The sequence below is a fragment of the Syngnathus floridae genome, chromosome 22 (genome assembly GCF_059516105.1).
Source record: "Syngnathus floridae isolate MCC-2025c chromosome 22, RoL_Sflo_1.0, whole genome shotgun sequence".
In the NCBI taxonomy this organism is placed as follows: domain Eukaryota; kingdom Metazoa; phylum Chordata; class Actinopteri; order Syngnathiformes; family Syngnathidae; genus Syngnathus; species Syngnathus floridae.
This window is the reverse complement of record NC_142434.1, coordinates 3613240-3631482: the sequence shown is the minus strand read 5'-3', so window position 1 is coordinate 3631482 and position 18243 is coordinate 3613240. Positions and strand designations below refer to the sequence as shown.

General features: G+C 41.7%; 3 protein-coding genes and 1 long non-coding RNA gene across 9 annotated transcripts; 2 read left to right on the top strand and 2 right to left on the bottom strand.

Moving 5' to 3' along the window:
• The first annotated feature begins 50 nt into the window (after nt 1-50).
• Nucleotides 51-1619, top strand: asb13a.1 (ankyrin repeat and SOCS box containing 13a, tandem duplicate 1). The gene is made up of 6 exons (XM_088367043.1): nt 51-160; nt 371-558; nt 618-774; nt 830-964; nt 1021-1206; nt 1273-1619. Exons 1-6 carry the CDS (start codon nt 106-108, stop codon nt 1404-1406), a joined length of 855 nt encoding a protein of 284 aa, XP_088223169.1. The 5' UTR covers nt 51-105; the 3' UTR covers nt 1407-1619.
• On the bottom strand, nt 1616-4521 carry LOC148379248 (uncharacterized). 6 transcript variants are annotated; one of them, XM_088367032.1, is made up of 3 exons: nt 3660-3807; nt 3141-3418; nt 1616-2893 (listed from the first exon to the last, which is right to left on the bottom strand). In XM_088367032.1, exons 2-3 carry the CDS (start codon nt 3334-3336, stop codon nt 1659-1661), a joined length of 1431 nt encoding a protein of 476 aa, XP_088223158.1. In that variant the 5' UTR covers nt 3337-3418; nt 3660-3807; the 3' UTR covers nt 1616-1658. The 6 variants fall into 6 exon arrangements, with proteins under 6 accessions (XP_088223158.1, XP_088223160.1, XP_088223162.1 ...); XM_088367034.1 differs by having other exon boundaries at nt 3153-3418; XM_088367036.1 differs by having other exon boundaries at nt 3264-3418.
• Nucleotides 4236-7008, top strand: LOC148379247 (ankyrin repeat and SOCS box protein 13-like). The gene is made up of 6 exons (XM_088367044.1): nt 4236-4394; nt 4834-5021; nt 5162-5318; nt 5388-5522; nt 5591-5782; nt 5854-7008. Exons 1-6 carry the CDS (start codon nt 4346-4348, stop codon nt 5979-5981), a joined length of 849 nt encoding a protein of 282 aa, XP_088223170.1. The 5' UTR covers nt 4236-4345; the 3' UTR covers nt 5982-7008.
• Nucleotides 4730-17335, bottom strand: LOC148379246 (uncharacterized). The gene is made up of 3 exons (XR_015855424.1): nt 17179-17335; nt 5143-5307; nt 4730-5010 (listed from the first exon to the last, which is right to left on the bottom strand). It is a non-coding gene; the product is annotated as an uncharacterized LOC148379246 (long non-coding RNA).
• Between the last annotated feature and the right edge of the window lie 908 nt (nt 17336-18243).

Here is an 18243-nt window from a genome sequence, read left to right as displayed (position 1 = left end):
GGATCATAATTTGATCCGACAGAGGAATTTAACCTTTGCACTCAATTAACATATTCCCCATGTAAGACTTCAAGTCCCATAATTCATTGCGCCACTCGCTTGCAGATGGTAAACAACATGGCGGTGACACCAGCACGAAGTTCATCTTTGCAGGATTTGAGTTAATATTTTTCACTTAACTTTGACTTAATTGCATTTTCAATTGTTATTTTTATAAATTTAATCTCCTCACAATGTGCCCTCACCTTAATTTGTCCACTTATGATAAGAAATGTAAAGTTGACGAGCATGTCACGATAGTTTCCTGCACAGTGCAACACAAACATTGCCTTCTTATCTTTTATTTTGTGGCATTTTTATTTTGAACAAGGTGTGTGGGCGGACCGGACTGCCCTCCACGAAGCCGCATCTCAGGGCAGGGCTTTACAGCTGATACGGCTGATAGAGAGTGAAGCGTCAGTCAACATAGTGACCGTGGACAACATCACCCCGCTCCACGAAGCTTGTCTCCAAGCTCACCCGCATTGTGCCCGCTTGCTCCTGGAAGCTGGAGCCCAGGTTATCCTCGTGCATTCGATTTAATCACTAATGAGGACTAAGTTTTTTTTTTCTTTCAGGTGGATGTGCGGAATATCCATGGCAGCACTCCCCTTTGCCACGCTTGCTCTTCGGGTAGTTTGGAGTGCGTCAAGCTGCTTTTGCGATACGGAGCCCAAATCAACCCATCACTCACCGCTTTGACAGCATCCCCCCTCCACGAGGCTTGCATCCAAGGCACGTTGACTCTCATTTAATATCAATTTCATATAACACTTCCTTTCCTTCTCAGGAAATCCTGAAATCGTGAGGCTGCTGATAGCTAGTGGAGCCCAACTGGAGGCGTATGATGTCCATTTTGGCCCACCGCTGCACATTGCATGTGCAAAAGCACGTGTGGAATGTGTCAAGGAGCTTCTCCTCGCAGGTCAGACAAAATATCTACAGTGGATACAAAATCAAGGCAAAAATCAATTCCCGCAGGTGCCGACGTGAATTCCAGCAAGTTCCACGAGACCGCCTTGCATCACGCGGCTCGACTGGACACGCCGGATGTGTTGGAGCTGCTGGTGGAGTTCGGAGCCAACGTGCACTCTCTCGACAATTTCGGACGTAAACCCGGGGACTACTCGACACCTGCGTGCTATGCCCGTCTCAGGTTTTACGAAAGTACGTCGCCACCGTCTACTTAAAAATAACAAATCATCAATACATGCTATGTTTGTTTGGCTGCAGGAAATCCGCTGAGCCTTCAGCATCTTTGTAGAATCACCGTGAGGAGGGCTCTTGGTACCTCCGCCTCGGTGGTCATAGGTTTGCTGGGCTTAGCTCGTTCCATTCAGAGCTATCTCCAGTTTTGCGATCACTAGAGTTCTGTATGGATGTTTGATTAAATATACCAATGTACATCGAACACTCACTTTTTGTGATGGAGAAGGATCGAGTCCAGGATTAATAGTGAAAATCCACAATCAATTGACATATGTGGATTTTTTTGTTTGTGGCTCTTCCTCGTTTTGTGTATAATCTGGTATGTAAATTATTGTCAATATTGCAGTCCAGTAAATTATCCTGAAACTTTCTTTCCCATCTTTATTTTGGTTATCAAAATGGCGGTGTAGTTAAATTGTAGTTGGACAAGGGTTTTCTAACGCATAACAGACGGTGACCATTTTATCCAACAACGTGACTTCTTCACCGTCACACGCTAGCGTCATGTCCGCGGGCACGGCCGCTTTTAAGATTTGATACTTGCGGCGCATATTTCCCACGACGGTTTCAACGTGCGCCATCATCTCTCCCACGTTCTCAGCAAGACGACAGTCGGCTCGGACGCAGGTCGGCCCGTCCACCTCAGCGCAAAACAAGACGCCGCTTTTGTCAAAACTGTTTGCCAAGACGACATCGCCTGGCAACAAGCTATTTAAGAAGCCGCTTTTCTCCAACATGTTTTTGGCAGCTATAAATTCATCACACCCTTTTGATACAAAACCAACAAATCCACCTGGTGTGACAGCAATTAAATATTGAACGGCGTAATTGCTTCGGTCTAATTTGTCATGCTGCAATTTAAAACAGTCCACGATGGCGACGACTTTCCCACCGAAGGCCTCGACAAACCGTCGCGGCATCGTCTTTTGCAAAGTATTTCTGCTGGGCCACGTAACGGAAGGCTTCAGGTGTGAGTACAGAAACGAAACCGTTTCTCGAAACGTCGTTTCCGCTGTGCTTGTCGTGATGCTGAAAATATAAGCGAGGTGCTGCGTGGGTAAATCCAGCCGGAGGCGCATGAACGTCAACAGGAGGACTTGAAAAGGACTCAGTCTGCTGTGGCGGGCTGGCATGAACGGTAATAAAAAACAGAAAAAGGTCATGAAAGAGGTCACGTTTGGCAAACCGGTGTAATATTCCACTTTGTTGTCGTCGTCCTGGAAAAAGCCATTCGGGATCTTGAAGGCGTCCAGCTCGTGCCTGAGTCGTCTGTTCTCCTCCACCAGGCGGCTTACTTCTTCAGACCTCTGGATGCAGAAGTTGCATTCTGCCTGCCCCGCTTCCCGTTTGACCTCTTCGATCAGCGTTTCTTCATTCCTTGTTCCCGTTCCACAGAATTCCATGCGCTCCCATTTGACTATTTCCTCCTCCTTTTCTTGTTTGATGTTCAACGTTAGAGCTTCCTCGCATCGCGCCGGCTCTTCTTCTGCTGACTCGGCCGCCTCCTGGATACCCTCGCTCCGTAGAACCGACTTCTTTCTTTTGGCTGAGCGCAGGGAGTTGCCGTGTTCGTTCTCTGGGTGGCCCATATGCAAAGACGGCGCCCAGTCCGGGTCGTTCTCCATCATTTCATATGCCGGCTTTCCTGCAATGAACATGAAAATCGTTAAATCCTTCTAAAATCGTTCTTGAATTATAATCAAATTGAAATCCAGATGAACTGCCAGTGAGTCTTAAGCATAACACAAGATGGACCCCAAGTACCACTAGTGAGAATCATTGCATAAAACATCTTTTCCAACTCCTTTAGAAACCTTTTTTTCAAATGTAAAATTATGTTAATTGACAAAATTAGTCAAAAATGGAAAAATTGAGTGGAAACGTCACTAAACTGCACTTCTTGCCTCTGAAGGCTTTTGTCGTCTTCTTGCAGCGAGAAAGTTCTCCATGCTGCTTCCTCCAACGTCGTATCATGGATTCGTTAACTCCAAGCTCGTGCGCAGCGGATCGATTACCCTTTTTGATTGCCAGGTCGATCGCCTGCAGCTTGAAGGCCGCGATGTAGGCGGTACGTCGGGTCTTCGGCATGATGAGGTGCCTGTTCACTTCTCAAAACCGATCCGAATGCTTCAATCTGTGCGGATTTGATTTATAAGTGTCAACACTGTCACTATAATGGAAGAAAAAAACAAAAAGTTAAGATGAGTACAACTAGAGTTACACGAGCGCCCTCTTGTGGTACGCAAAAGACTCACTGATCTGAATATGCATAAAATCCACCAATGTTGAAACGCCCGCAGTGCAGCAATAACTACTGAACTTAGTTTTACGAACATTTATTACAATTATAAATAGCAGTCAGCGTTTATTCAGAATATGATTTAAGAGCTGTTTAAATTTCCACTGTTTACCTTTATGGAAATGCCGACAGCAGACGAACATGAATGGAGTTATCTTGTCAAATGTTATATCTTTGCGTCGGACAGCGGCGACCCAAGCCGACCGTCGCCTCTTGGAGATCTCTTTGATTTGCGGCCCGTAGCTTTTCTTCCAGGTCGGGAAGGTGAAAAATCTCAACCCGTTATCGAGTTTCCTTCCGCGGCTGTCGTGTGACTTGTTGGTGCAGCCCAGGACACAACATATGCGAACCATCGCCACGGTAACAAGAGAATAAACATCGATCGTTTTTTTCGCTTGTCGACGTTTTCGATTTCTCCTTTTATCTGGCAGATTAGAGTCTCAATGTCAATGCTGCCATCTATTGGCCTTTTTATGATATTGCATCAAAATAATTCTGGAGAAAAAGTATAAAAACGCTCAATTAAAGCACAGATACCCGAAAACTCACTTAAATTATTTTACAAACAATATAATATACCCTAATACTAACCCCACCACAGCCAAAACGTGTTTTTGATTTAATTTACTGCCATTTAGCACGATATTCACTATTGCTTTAGCGCGAATATGCATTGCTTACTCCAACCGCTAGGTCGCGGTACAGGGTTATAGTTACTATAAATCCACAGAAGAAGACAAAATCTCCAGATGTAAACAAGAGCCGCTTGTTTACAAACGTCGAAGACGTGTTTCAGTAATGGATCCGTTTCGAGATATGGGTCAAATGATGAAGTGTCCCAATATCCGTGCGTATTAAAAAGAACTCCGCCGTTTTGCGCTCGATTGTTGTGGAATAATGGTAATCTTATAAAAGACAAGCTAACGTTTCTGCGTAGGTTACGTTACAGGAAATTTGTCGCGTGCCCTCCGAAGATATGACATGACAAGAATTATGGAAAACAAAACCCCTTGACTCGTATTTTTATCATCATAGGTGCAATTAAGTTATTATGTACTATTATGTTGCTTTGAGGACTTGTTGGTAGTCCGTCATGGAATAAAAACGTGTTCCTCACTCACAAGACTCAAAAGTCTTCAAAGCAACAAAGACGAGATGATATTACAAAGGACGTTTCTAAAAGGAAAGTTGTATGTATGTTTTGGAGAATGGAATTTTATTTGTGATGATTCCTTCAAGCCATCAAGATGCAACCACGTTGTTTAATTGTATTTTGATTCCTACAGGCTGCTGGGCTGTGAGAACCGCGGTCCACGAGGCGGCGGCGATTGGTCAGGCTTCCCTTTTGCAGCACCTCATCGATTGCGGCGCTTCCGTCAATATCGTGGCGGAGGACTCCATCACACCCCTGCACGAGGCCTGCGCCCGGGGTCACATCGAGTGCGTCCGGCTACTTCTGGATGCTGGTGCACAGGTGAGCACAAGTCTCAGCAGAGGAGGTAAAAGTACCGTGATTTTCGGACTATAAGTCACGTTTTTTTTTCATAGTTTGGGTGGGGGGGGCGACTTATAATAAAAGTACAGTCCATTCTTACTTCTTCTGATGGATGTTAGGTGGATGCGAGAAACGTGGATGGCAGCACCCCGCTGTGTGAAGCCTGCTCTGTTGGTAGTTTGGAGTGCGTGAAGCTCTTGCTGGAACGAGGCGCCAAAGCCAATCCTGCCCTCACCTCTCGTACCGCCTCACCTCTCCACGAAGCCTGTATGGGAGGTAAGTGTTTTCCACGATACCAATATGCTTCCTCAAATACACACACAATGTTAAATAACATTCTTGCAGGAAGCTTGGACTGTGTGAAGTTGCTGATTGCTGAAGGTGCTTCCCTGGAGGCGTATGACCTCTACCACGGGACCCCGCTGCATGTAGCTTGTGCTAATAAACACTTACACTGTGTGAAAGAGCTCCTCAATGCTGGTAAGCATCACACAAGACATGTCATGAAGGAAATATTAGAATTTTTATAACATGCAGAACTGTGCCAGGTGCCAGAGTGAACGCCGCCCGGCTGCACCAGACGGCACTGCACCACGCCGCAGAGAGCGCAAACGTGGAATTGGTTGAGACCCTCGTGGAGTTCGGCGCCAACATTTACGCCCGGGATAGACACGATAAGAAACCCGTCGACTACGCCTCGCCGGGCTCACCAGTCGCAACCTGCCTACGCTCTTATGAGGGTAGGGCCATTTTTATATCGCATCCAAGTAGATTTAAAAAAAAGTTTTTATGTCGCCATTCTTTCCTACAGCCATGCCCAGGAGCCTGCAGCAACTCAGTAGGTTGGCACTGCGACAGAAGCTGGGCACCAGTGCGCTGAAGGTTGTAGCTCAACTCCAGATTCCAAAGCTCATTATCAGCTACCTGTGCTATCAGTGACTTGAAGCCTGAAGATTTCAATGATCATTTCAACAAAAAAAAAAAAAAGACTGCAATCTCAAGAAAAACAAAACACTGAGGAAACTACGTTAATTCAGCAGATTCACATTCTAGTGAAATAATGTCTTAATATTATTTTTGAAATTCACTTTAACCTTGGACTCTTTGTGATGGAGGTTTTTTAATTCCTGTTGACTTGATATTTAAAGAAGAAATGCACTTAAGATCATATTTAGCTACATGATTACATGAAAATGCACATATTTTATTATTTCAAATTCATGTTTGTCTTTCCACAAATAATATAATGATAAAGCTTATTAGAAAAAATTGTTATGCACATTTGTGTTGTGGCATGTAAATTCTGAAGGCTAACAGCTGTGAGCCAGAGCTTCTCTTTGTTTGGGACACTACTGTAAATGTATAGTTAGCAACCATGGGTCTATTTATACTCCCAAAAAAATTAGAGCTAATTTTAGCAAGGCGCACAGAAAGATGTTTACAAATTCTCCAAAGCGCCGCGCCCCCATCTTAATCGTTGTCCTTGTTGACATGACCTCCTTCGGGGTGTTTCATAACTGCTCCATTTAGGCCACAATTTATCATGGTGTTGAACTGCAAGACAAATTCAGGCCACAAGATATTTGCTGGCATTTAGGTAATGGCGCTGTCTTAAGCTCCTTCTGTTTCTCTTCAGTTTTATCTTTTTATTGTATGCCAAGTGGATTTAGGTCTATCTGTTTGATTTTCAAAAACTGTCAAGATGCCCGAGGTAGTTGGGTTCAAGGCCTATCATTGTTTAATATTAGAATAGAGTATTGTCATTGTACAGCAAGTATACAAACTCTTTTTATTCAATTTATAATGGGTAAATCTTATTTTTGCCCATTTAGGCCATGTAAGCCAATCTGAAAATAATTATATTAATTTATAATAACTCTTTAACATGGAAAAGCTAGTAGGCCTTCAGATTCGAATGCAAAGCAATGCTCAATGAATATATAAAATAAAAAATAACTACAAAATGCCCCTTCTCCTCCTAGCAACAGTGAACTAGCGTTTGGCACCCGCAGATTCGCTTTTTTGTTTGGTCAAATATTTATTCGTTTTTTTTAGGGATCTGTCTTTGGTAAAATATTTATTCATTTTTAGGGGAGGCGTCCACCCTTTTTTTGTTTGAAATGCATTTCGAATGAAAATTTTTAACTTTCACACACACACAATGCATTGCAACGGACGTAAGCCGTTCGCGGGCTCTCCTGGCATTTTCCCTCCGCTGCCCTCGTAGCTAACTGCTATTTCTGACGGTGACCACTTACAAACTTACTAAAAAAGGCAAAAAAAAGTCTGGAACTCATTGGAGACAAAAACGAGCAGAAGCCAAAAACAGGAAAACTAACAGGTAAATAAAAATAACGTTAAAAGGAAGTATAAGCCATTGATAATTTCGGATTAATTAGCTTCTGCGGAAGCTAACCGCGGAAGCTAACCGTGGTTAGCTTCAATACGATATGCTAATCAGTTAAACGACCACTTATTTTGTTTAGTTGGGCCGCAAATTATATTTTAAAACAATTTTCATTTAAACGTACTCATTGTGGTGTTTACATTAAATTGGCTTAATGTAGGTTTTTATTACTTTTTGATAGCATTGACATGATATGCTAACACTTTTGATAGGCTAACATTTTCGCGATGTTAAAATCGTCAAAATCATGTTAATTGCTTTAAACTTTGCGTCACGTTATTATTAGTATTAGCAATTTCTGTAAGGTTTAAATTTGATGTTGATTGTAAGTTATCACTCATGTCAGGAGTTTTATTTTATGGCCAAGATATTTTGTATTTATTTGTATTTTTTTGGTTTAATTTGAGTGACATGTTATCCTACTAATGAAAGAAAGATTAAAAAATTATATTCAATCTTTTTGTAAGTGTATCAACAGTATTCATCACCAACAGAAGATGGGCACATAGAAAATCAAAATTGCTTCGGCCGGCCACAAATAAAGGTAAATAGGCTGCCTCAAAGTATACTCAACAGAAAATATTTACTCGAAATAACCATCAATTGTTCTCTGTCTAGAATTCGCCGCAAGATCTTGCCCAGAGGATTAAAGATGACTGTGACTAAGGTAAGGGAGCCGCCTCAAAATACACAATAGGAATTTGTTAATCAGGTCCTGATCACCTACTAAACTGAATCTGACCTGCTGTGTGCTTTAAATCCCAGGTGGATAAGAGGGAAGGCATGTGTGGAATTCCAATGGTCCAAAGTGGTCCTCAATTCACAGGCATCTTTTGGGAGAGTTGAGGTAGCTCAATTTTCTTTGATTCAGGAATCCGTCACAATTGAGAGCTTCTGGGTTTGAATTTAAGCCCAGGCCTTTCTAGATTTACCCCGGGCACTCTGGCTTCGTAAAAGTTCACCGAAACATGCATTTTAATTTTTTTTTTTTAAGACTAAATTGTTCATAGATGTGAATGTGAAGGGGAAGTTGAACCATCTTGGAAACAGGAGTTCCGAACAATCAGTTATATCAGCCAAGTAAAAGAATATTTGAAAATGTTTTACTATTACTGCCATCTGTAGGGCTGGAGTGGAACAGCATGATTATTTTTTTAACTTATTTTTAGCATGATTTTTTTAAATGGTTTTGTGTACATTACTTTGTTACAGTTGCAGTTTTTGTCAAAGTGCTCTTCAAGTAAAATTCAGTTGAGCTATGTATATCATTATTTTGCCTCGATTGACGGATGGAAAACATTAAAGCAACTTGTATTTACACAAAATAGTCTTATTGAATCGGGTACATGTAAATTAAGCTGAACTGCAGGGGGTCAAGGTTCATTGTGCTTGTAAACGCAAAGCCTGGAACACTATGCACGGGCGGGCACCCTGCAGGAACGTGCGTACCCAATCACGTCGAGCAAGACAAAACTTGAATCCTTGCCTTCTAAAATCATAAAGCATAGTTGGCACTCGGAACATTGCATCTTGACTTACTTTCAAAGTAAGCTACTGTACTGTTTTCCTTGCAGGAGCCTGCCGTGCTTTGAGAAACAAGTGTGAAGTAAGTCGCAGTTATGTAATATTTACGTAACTACATGCACACACCCTGGCAGTGTACCTTTAGGTTGCATGCAATAAAGCTCACTGGCACATGAGAACACATTTTGTGCACGCATGTTCCGCCAAACTGTTATTTTAGTTTTAGTATTTTTTTTTAAACCCTAGGGGAAACATTACAGTGTGTGATTTTCACTTTCCCCAGAAAAATGTGATCTTTCCTCTAATTACCACTAATCACAGCTTTTTAAAAGTGCAAGGGAAGCAAGGATGGTGGCAAATGTTTTTCAAAGTGATGATACAGCATAATACTTATATATATTCTCAATATAAATATGATATTCTGGTGGTATTAATCAATTTTCTTATGTTGTCACTATTTCACTGATAAAAACACAACCTATTTTTAATCTTTAAAAAAGGAATGTATCCTTTTCTTAATTTTCTCACTCTTTCCAGGTGCAGGGTGAATTTCACCCTTTGACCACGTGGTGGCGCTACAGAAAAGCAAATCCTTGAACCACATGACCATACAGTAAGTGCCATTCGCCAGCATGTATTCAGTGAGAAGAAGCTTCTGTAAAATGCGGTCACTCTCAGGGCAGCCTGTTGATTTTACATTAATTGTTCGGAGGCCTTCCTCAGTGCACCATCAACTAGGAAGCCTGGGGGGGGGGGGGGGGGGGGGGTCAAGTGTGTGTGCGGGGGGCTTCTTTTTTGGCAGAAAGCAGAAAAGCAGATCGCTTGTGTTGATTCAAGGCCCTGCACAGACAGGAACCGGGGAGGCTTTTGTTTGGGAATCATGAGATAAACAGTGAGCTGAAATGCTGTGATGGTCTACTGCTACGCACTGTAACACACACACACACACACACACACACACACACACACACACACACACACACACACACACACACTGCGCCACTCTTGAAATGAGCTGCAGATGTGCACAACACACTCAATCTATAACAGTGACTCATTTTCGTATACATGCTCCAATCGTTGCCCTCAGAAGGCGTCTTAACATGCACATAGTTAGCCTAGTAGCATAGCTGTTTTTGTAAGGATGCCAAATTTTTTCTCCAAAAAACAAATCCCGTTTGGCTATTGTCACTGAAGAACTTTTTTTTTTTTCCCTTGAAAACGGACCACTTTGATTCTCATGGCATTCAGGGCACATGTCCTTGTTAAGTTTAATTGTCGAGCTCCTTGGAAAAACGTCTCCCCTGCAGAGGGAAAACCAAAAAATGAGAACCTCCTGGTCTTGAGGGTATGGCACAAGTCTTCTTTTACACCAGCATGAAAAAAAAATGACATTCACATGTGTCTAGTCCGGATGACAAGGCTCCAGAGCTAACACACACATAGAGGCACACACTCTCAGACAAATACACGTTTAGGGACAGGCGGGTTGATGTCGAAGCCATCTGGTTGTATTTTGTGAAGGGAGTCCCCCCCGTTCCGGAGTTGGCCAGTCTGCAGTGCAAATGAAAAAAGCCTCGAGAAGAAAAAAAAAACTGTCTGCAGACTCGTAGCATGTCTGTGTGTAGCACTCTAATGACGCATGCTGGCTCAGCAAGCCTGCTCGGTTCTTGTGCTGTTCTCATGTCATTTTCTCCAAAATCGACTTAAATAAGGATTATGGTGAAATGCATTGCGCTTTAAAGTAAATGAAAATGATGCCAATAACGAATGGAAATGCTCAAGATACAATTGAACGCTATCAGATAGCAAATGTTCGCCAAATGTTGCAAACAATTGCGATTCTGAACGAACCCTGACGTGAATCAAACGTTCGATTCTTTTGAAAACAGCTACATTGTTGAGTGAAAATACAAAATGCATTTCTCTGACGTGCCGTAAATACCTGCTCTGATGGGAAAAATATAAAGTATGTCAGTAGAGGCAAGGGCGTTGATTCGGGTTGTCAGGTTGAGCTTATAAAATCCTCAACATGTTCATTAACTTACATAAAGTCTTTTTTATTGTCCCATCGCTCGCTACCCATTGGCCGGTTGTGCGTTGAGACAAATACCTCGGCAGATGAGTTTCAGTAAACACGATAATTGATACTTGCCATGTTTTATAATACGACAATTTGACGTACAATCGTTGGATAACTTGCTGGCAAACTTTGGTTTTCATTCTTTCCGTGTCAATAAAAATATAGCACATAAAAATATGACCTCATATCCCCCCCCCCCTGTCGAAATTGAATTTAGGCCAATATGCAGGTGAATGTACTCAAGTCAGGCTTACCAAGCTTAGTTGTAGCTTTAAATGACTCCTGTTCTCACAGCTACCGTATAATAATAGTTTGCAAAGTGGGGGGGTTAAGATTAGACCGCGCCTGTCCGCCTGGCGCCTCAGTGCTGCTGAGGGGGGGAACACTTTTTCACCTGTGGCTGTTTTGCTCTTTCAACGCCGCTATTTGTAAAGAAACATTCATGTTGACAAAATGATGAAGCAACGTGGGACTTGTTGCCGAGTGTTAGTTTTCCCTGTTGCAATGAAGAAAGAAAAAGGATATGTTTGTAATTACAAGGCAGTTGTTTTTCAGTATGGGTGGTCCTGTATGCTGCATTTTACCCCTGCAACGATGTTTGTTTTTCAAATTAATAAGTGCTATATTATATACTGGGAGAAAAAAAAAAGGGTACCAATATAAGATCCATGAGGAATGCCTCATTTTGTGATGGTATTCTGAGAAAAAAAAAAAATCAATCCCTTAAATTGCTCAGAAATGATTGTCCACATTGAATCTTGCTAATAGTGTTACTTTTTGTGATGTCTTTATAACTCATTTAGTCTTTTAAAATATATAATTTTGTTTTACAGTCCGTACAAAGATGCCGACATATATTATCTGCAGTTCATCAAGTACACGTCGCAGAAGCACGCAAGGTAAGGAAGAGTCCCTATTGCATAATCTAAGAATGTTCTCCACTGACATTGGTTTATATCGCTACCAGTCACAAGTATTTGGCCTCGAGGTAGCGATCCATAAATTGTTTTACCTGTCAATGTAGCTTTTTAGTTTGTTGTTCTAAGTGGTGTGTACAACGAGGTGTTCTTGATTGACATCTCACATCTGTGGTTTGGTTGCCATGTAATGTGGGAATGTCTCACAAAGAATTTTTTTCTTTACATGCCAAATATTGATGCTGACTTTTTTGTCATACTGCTTAAAGGCTTAGTGAATATTGGCTTAACGTAATGGCTAAAGCAAGATAGTATAAACAACAAAGATGGCTGCTACTTTTCAGAATATGGATTGTAATAAAATGTCATGTCATTACGTACACCAACATTCCAAGAGGTAAGTTTGCGAGACTTGAAATGTTTGCCACTGTGTAAAAAAAAAAAGTTTTTAAATAAAAACAGTAGCAACACATTTACCTAGAAAATATCTAAACCATCTTGTAAAATCGCCATGAGAGAAAATTACACACAAAGTGTGGATTGCAAAGCTGCTCGAGACCTGTGCAAGCATGTCGAGGTAAGTCAAACGTTACTGTGGCATTTTTATACTTACAGTAGCTAGGGTGGTTAGTTCAATTTTGCAAACTGAAGGTTAGTTTTAGGAACTTGCTATCTTGTAAATACCCAAAGGCCAAGAGGGCTTTTAGAGACTAAAGCTAACTGATGTAATAATCGATTTTTTTTTTATGCTCTTAGCTACAGTCGCTCTATTTGGGCCGCTGACTTGTGTGGTCTTATTTTTGAGTATTGTCCTCACCCTATTAGCTTGCATCCATAAATATCTTAAAACATCATTGGTCCTCCAGAATATTAACCTTTCACCCTGAAATGGAGAGCCCCCGACTGTTGAAAGTTAAATGTACAAACTCAATTGTCTGTTACCAGTAGCACAGCTGCAGATATTTAATTGATAGACACGTTTCCCATCGGAAAACGCGTATTCACACTTTCCACACTGTGAAAAGTGGAAAATCAGTGATGGATAAGAAGAGTCGAGGATGGGGCTAGGGATATGTGTGATTACTGGAAATGATCCATACCACCGCAGCCCAACGCCAAGCCACTTTTAGTACGACTCCAATAGCGCATATGTGTTTGCGTGAGAGGTCGAGGTGAAGGGGCACCAGGTTAGTAGCGTGAGGTGTAAAAGGAGAGGAGGTCAGCCAGCTAGGGGCCGGGCGGTCGCTTGTCGTCTTCGATTTCATTCATAGACAAACAGAGTCAGGCTTGTGTGAATAGAGACACGTTCATAGAATTAAAATAGGTCGTTAAATATCTTATGACTTCATTTCTGAGTTAATTAGTTACGGGTCTGGCATCGATGTTGCAGTGAAAACCTTTAAGAAATTTTAGACAAGAAGCAAGAACACATCCAGATAGCGCTGCACAGACATAGTATATTCTTTATCCTCCGCAAAAAATGACAAATACTATTTCAGCTTAATTGCCAGTCTTCTTCTGTGTTCCATCACCTAGTATCTCTACTCATCATGCTGCCCACTAGTGGACCAAACTTAAACTGCAGACCTGGGGGGATCGGTAACATAATGTTTGCAATTAGCCTGCGTCTGCTAGAGCCCCCCCCACCCAGGCACTCGCTCAGGATATTGGGTAATGTCTGGATTCCGTGCATTGTGGGCCCGGTCCGTCTGCAAAGGCAATCGAGATGGCGCTGAAAGATACTCTAAAATATGAAATCGTGCAATGAATGGGCTGCAATTTTCCATCCGGGGTGGGTTGGAAGGGGGGGGGGGCGTGTTGAATGTCTGCGACGAAGAGCTGGGAGCTTGGAAAGCTGGCATATGTAACAAGAGATGGCAAATGTGTGTTTTCATTTAAAAGTGTAATATGGATGACAGTCTAAGCTGCAGGGCTGTTTGTGTTTGAAGCTTGAAACGTAGAAGGCTCAGTCTCGACCGGTGTTTCCCAAACTTTAAGTTGAGTATTTTAAAGAAAGAAAATCTCACGGCGCATAAACAAACAAAAATGTTCTTGAAAGCAGATTTTAAACATATAAATTTGCACTACAGAAAAATCAACAGCGTTAGCTCAATGCTAACACTCAATGCAAACGCTATGGACGGGCAGAAAAAACTAGCAACGATTTTTATGGTGTTTTAACGCTTCAAGCAAATTCTTGGATTAGATTAGAATAGTGCTACAAAGTGGGAGTGTTTGGCCAGCTGGCAACATTTAATAGTTGACATTTTTAGCAGCTCTTTCTGTAGAAAAACCTTTTGTGAAATTTTTACAAGACTTTAAAAATTCTTTGGGCTACCTCGAGTGGAACGCGTTCAAGATCTGCACGCTAAAGTATGTGTTTTTGGATGGTAGGAGACAGGTGCCCTCGTACTCAGGGCTTCCACAGGAAGTCAAAGGTGAAATTCGGAAAAATAAAACAAAACAGGCAGTGTGTCAGTTCGGCACAGCCCGAAAAACACTTCCCGTATTTTCCAAAAACACACCGATCGGAGACCTTTCGGAAAAACGGAATCTGCTTATGAAATCAGACGGAGAAAAACAAAGCTGAGATGGAATAATGTCATAAAACATTTTAGGTCAGGCAGCTTTTTTCCCCCTTTGCTTTAAGTGAGTGACATACATGTAAATGACACGTTAAATGTTCCCATACTACACAAAATGCTTTTTCCACATTTGACCTTATGTAACGACGAGGCCTTCGTAGTGTCTCCTTATTCTTCCTAATGTCCTTTCAAGGGCCGGCAGATTGAGTTACGCCGGACTTTGCCTCCCTGTCAACCACATTCATCTATTGTTACTTTGGTTACATAATTTTGTGGCAAAGGATCATGCACACCATAAGTCTGCTGTCCGTTATTAAGTTCCATGGCTCCTGTTTGTGTGTGCTTCTGATATTTTTGACAGTATTAGGACTGTCGAGGCAATTTGACAGTGGTAAACAACAAAATATTCCCTTCAAAACGTTTATATCGGACATACATAAACGTTAAAATGCATTACTAGATAAAAATATCTTATAAATGTGAGGGGACATATTAAAAATATGACATTTAAAATGTAATAAAACAATTATATTCATTAATATAAATTAATTAAAAATAATTGAAGTTCAGGCATTAAGTATTTTCAAATTGACGGCAAAACCTTCAACGTGTTAATTGACGTCTAATAATGAAAAAAAAATAATGTAGAAGCAGCGTCTTGCCATGTGGCGCCGACACTACTATCAAAGTCAATTGATTTAGTCATTTTCAAGATAATTATACGCTGCTTTGCTTCAAGCCACCCGCTAAGGATGCGAAAGCCGCCTTTCCGGGCAACCAAACCCCAGGCCACAGACTGGGTAATGATCTTCATAAATCAACCGGTAATTACTTAAAGACTTGGATTGCAAATTGATTAAAGACTGGTACTTTTCTTACTCTGAACTAGTGTGCCTAGCTACCGTTAAAACTCCAATCAGTTCCCCTTCTTCCACGGTTGCCAGAGTTGCTCTTCAGTTTCCATCAAATCCCTGCTGGGAAACTGTCCCCCTTGTCTGATCGACTGTTTCCATCATTGAATCCGTCCATATTTCACCCAAGCTATACGTTCCTGAGGGAAAACAGCTGCCGGATTTCCCGGCATCCATTCGGTTTGTCGGGCAGACCTCACCTGCTACGTTTACATGCTTTGCAGAGTCTGGACGGAAACAATGACACAACGCAGACCGGTCCAGAGTTCTACACGGCTCCTTTGATCCGTGATTTAGCACCCCAAACGCCAGACGTGATTTATAGGTCAGGTTCAAAGTTGACTCGTTCCTCTGGCGCTTTTATTTTGGAAGCTTGCGTGCATGAAAGGAGAATAAAGATCCAGAGGCAATCGGTAATGAGCGCCGTGATGGGAAGTCAGACGTCACTGTTGGCGAGCATGAGCAGGTCTCACGCCATTACGGCTATTTTGAGTAATTTCTCGCACGCTTCGGCCAACGTGCGCTTTGGCAAGCTGCTTTGATTCCATTTGTTATGTCAGACGCCGCGCCGTCCGATTTCCAGGCGAAGCTCGTTAAAACTTTGAGAGACAAAGGAGGCTTCTCGTAGCGGCAGCTAAAGTTGATTGTCCTAATGCTTTTAAATTGTATACAGTAGTTTGCAATTTTACAAAAAAAGGATTGTTGCTTTGGGCAATGATGGAGTATAGTTAGTACGTCAGGAATTTTTTCTCATAGTACCTTCATGTCTAGTCCAAACAATCAGTCATTAAAGATCAAATGCAAAATACATTTCAAAGTTAAATACAACTGAACTCTATTCAGGCAATGATTCTTTCCACTAGAGGGAGCTGACACTTGAAAATCCTGGCTTAGGAACTGTGGCCTGTTTCATAGGATTGGTATTTGTAATCCTTAACTAAACTTGATCTCATGTGCTGTGTTAATCCAGTTGCCACAGAAATGATCTGTTTTTGTATTTGTATGTTGTGTTGCTACAAAAGGCGCATTGATAAAGAGCCTCAGACAAAATTCCCACTTATCAGACGATAAGGTTTATCTTGAAGTTCATCGCGGTGTGATGTTCTAGGCTTTTGTACTCAAAAGACGGGAAGTGAAGTGAACTTGTTCTACCTGTTGAATTTGACTTGTCAACACCAGCTGCTCTCTCTTGTGTCGGAAGGGACAATACAAAAATGTTTTTGCGTCACGTTGTGGAAAAAAATATTTCTCGAGAGGATGCAATCTCTGTGGTGGAAGACTAATTTCACTTTAGTTTGCATTTACTTTTGGAATACAGATATTTTTATTATTGTCTCCAACTGACTGTAGAGACTCTGTTCAGTCGTTACCTGGTCCACATGTCATGTCGTCATTGATTGTATCATTAATCAATCATGTCCTCACTCGTTATCGCTCAGTCTACTTTGTTTTGCCTTTTTCTCTAAGTCCCGCCTCCTCGCATGGTTTGACCGTAATGTCATAACTTCACTCTTCAGTCCACGTTCATACACTCATGGAGCAGACTACAGGTCGATCCTTAAACACACCGATTGGTAATGATGTCACTCGACGAGTGTCCATGTCAATCATTACTCTACAAGACAAAACAGTATCGGGGCGATGAAACCATTTCAAAGGTGCCTTGCGTGCTGTCGACCGATTCGTCTTCACAAATCTGAGTCACTGACCTGAAATGAACGAACCACTTCAAGCAACATGATGCTCCAAATGGAGACCAACAAAAACTTCAAATAGAAGTGTTTTGTTTTGAAGTGTGTTGACAGAAGAGGGACCACTTAACCTTGTTGCGTGGAAATCTGAAAGAGTTTTCTGCGGAAAGAAATCCCCTAAAACTCTCACTATGATGTCATAATGATGTCATCTTTTTTGCCTGGCCCTAGGGACTATACATTAAAGCACATACCGCTACTTTGATTATGGGAGCAATTGTATCTCAAACTTTTTTTGCACTGAATGAACTTCGTAACAAAACTTTCCAGCGTAATCCTGCGCAAACCCGTAAAACCCAGTGGAAAACCCAAAAAACAAAGTGGGCCACTTTTCTCATGAATGTAACACATATGTTGAACTGACCACATCAGACATTACATACTGCGGTTAGATTGTAAAACGTGTGTATTCCGATTTTGTCGTCCGTAAGCGTATTATATCCAGCTTGGATGCGATAGACGGAAAAAACTGCCGGCGAAGAAACCAAATCATTCTTAGTGGTCATTGTGGTGTGACACATAATCGCCGCATATACTGTACATGTAAAAACAGGCTGCGGGTGTCTTTGCCAGATCTGCGGGTCCATTTTGTTGCCCTCAGAGGAGCACGGAACTAAATGGCTCCTCTAAGTGTTAGCCTCTAAAATCATCTGCTGTATGCATTACAAAAGAGGCCAAAGAAATTCTGGGCGTGTTTGTGTGTTGGACAATGCAAAAGAATGCCACGTTTTCTAGACTAAGCGCAATTTCAAGACTGAGGTAACACGATTAAGTAAGAAGTATTCAATGCAAGCCTATGAAATAAGATTCAAAGCAATGAATGGACACTATTCATTGTCTCGGAGCGGATGAGAAATCAAAGGTCAATTAAATCGTGCTGAGTCAGCCTTAGGAGTTCAGACTGTTCCTCTAAGCAGCATTGAGAAGAAAGAAAAACATAACTCTCAGGCGTCAGCACACAGGCACTTGGACTTGACACTTCACGTTAAGAAAAAGAACACCGCTTATTAGTCATAGCGGTTT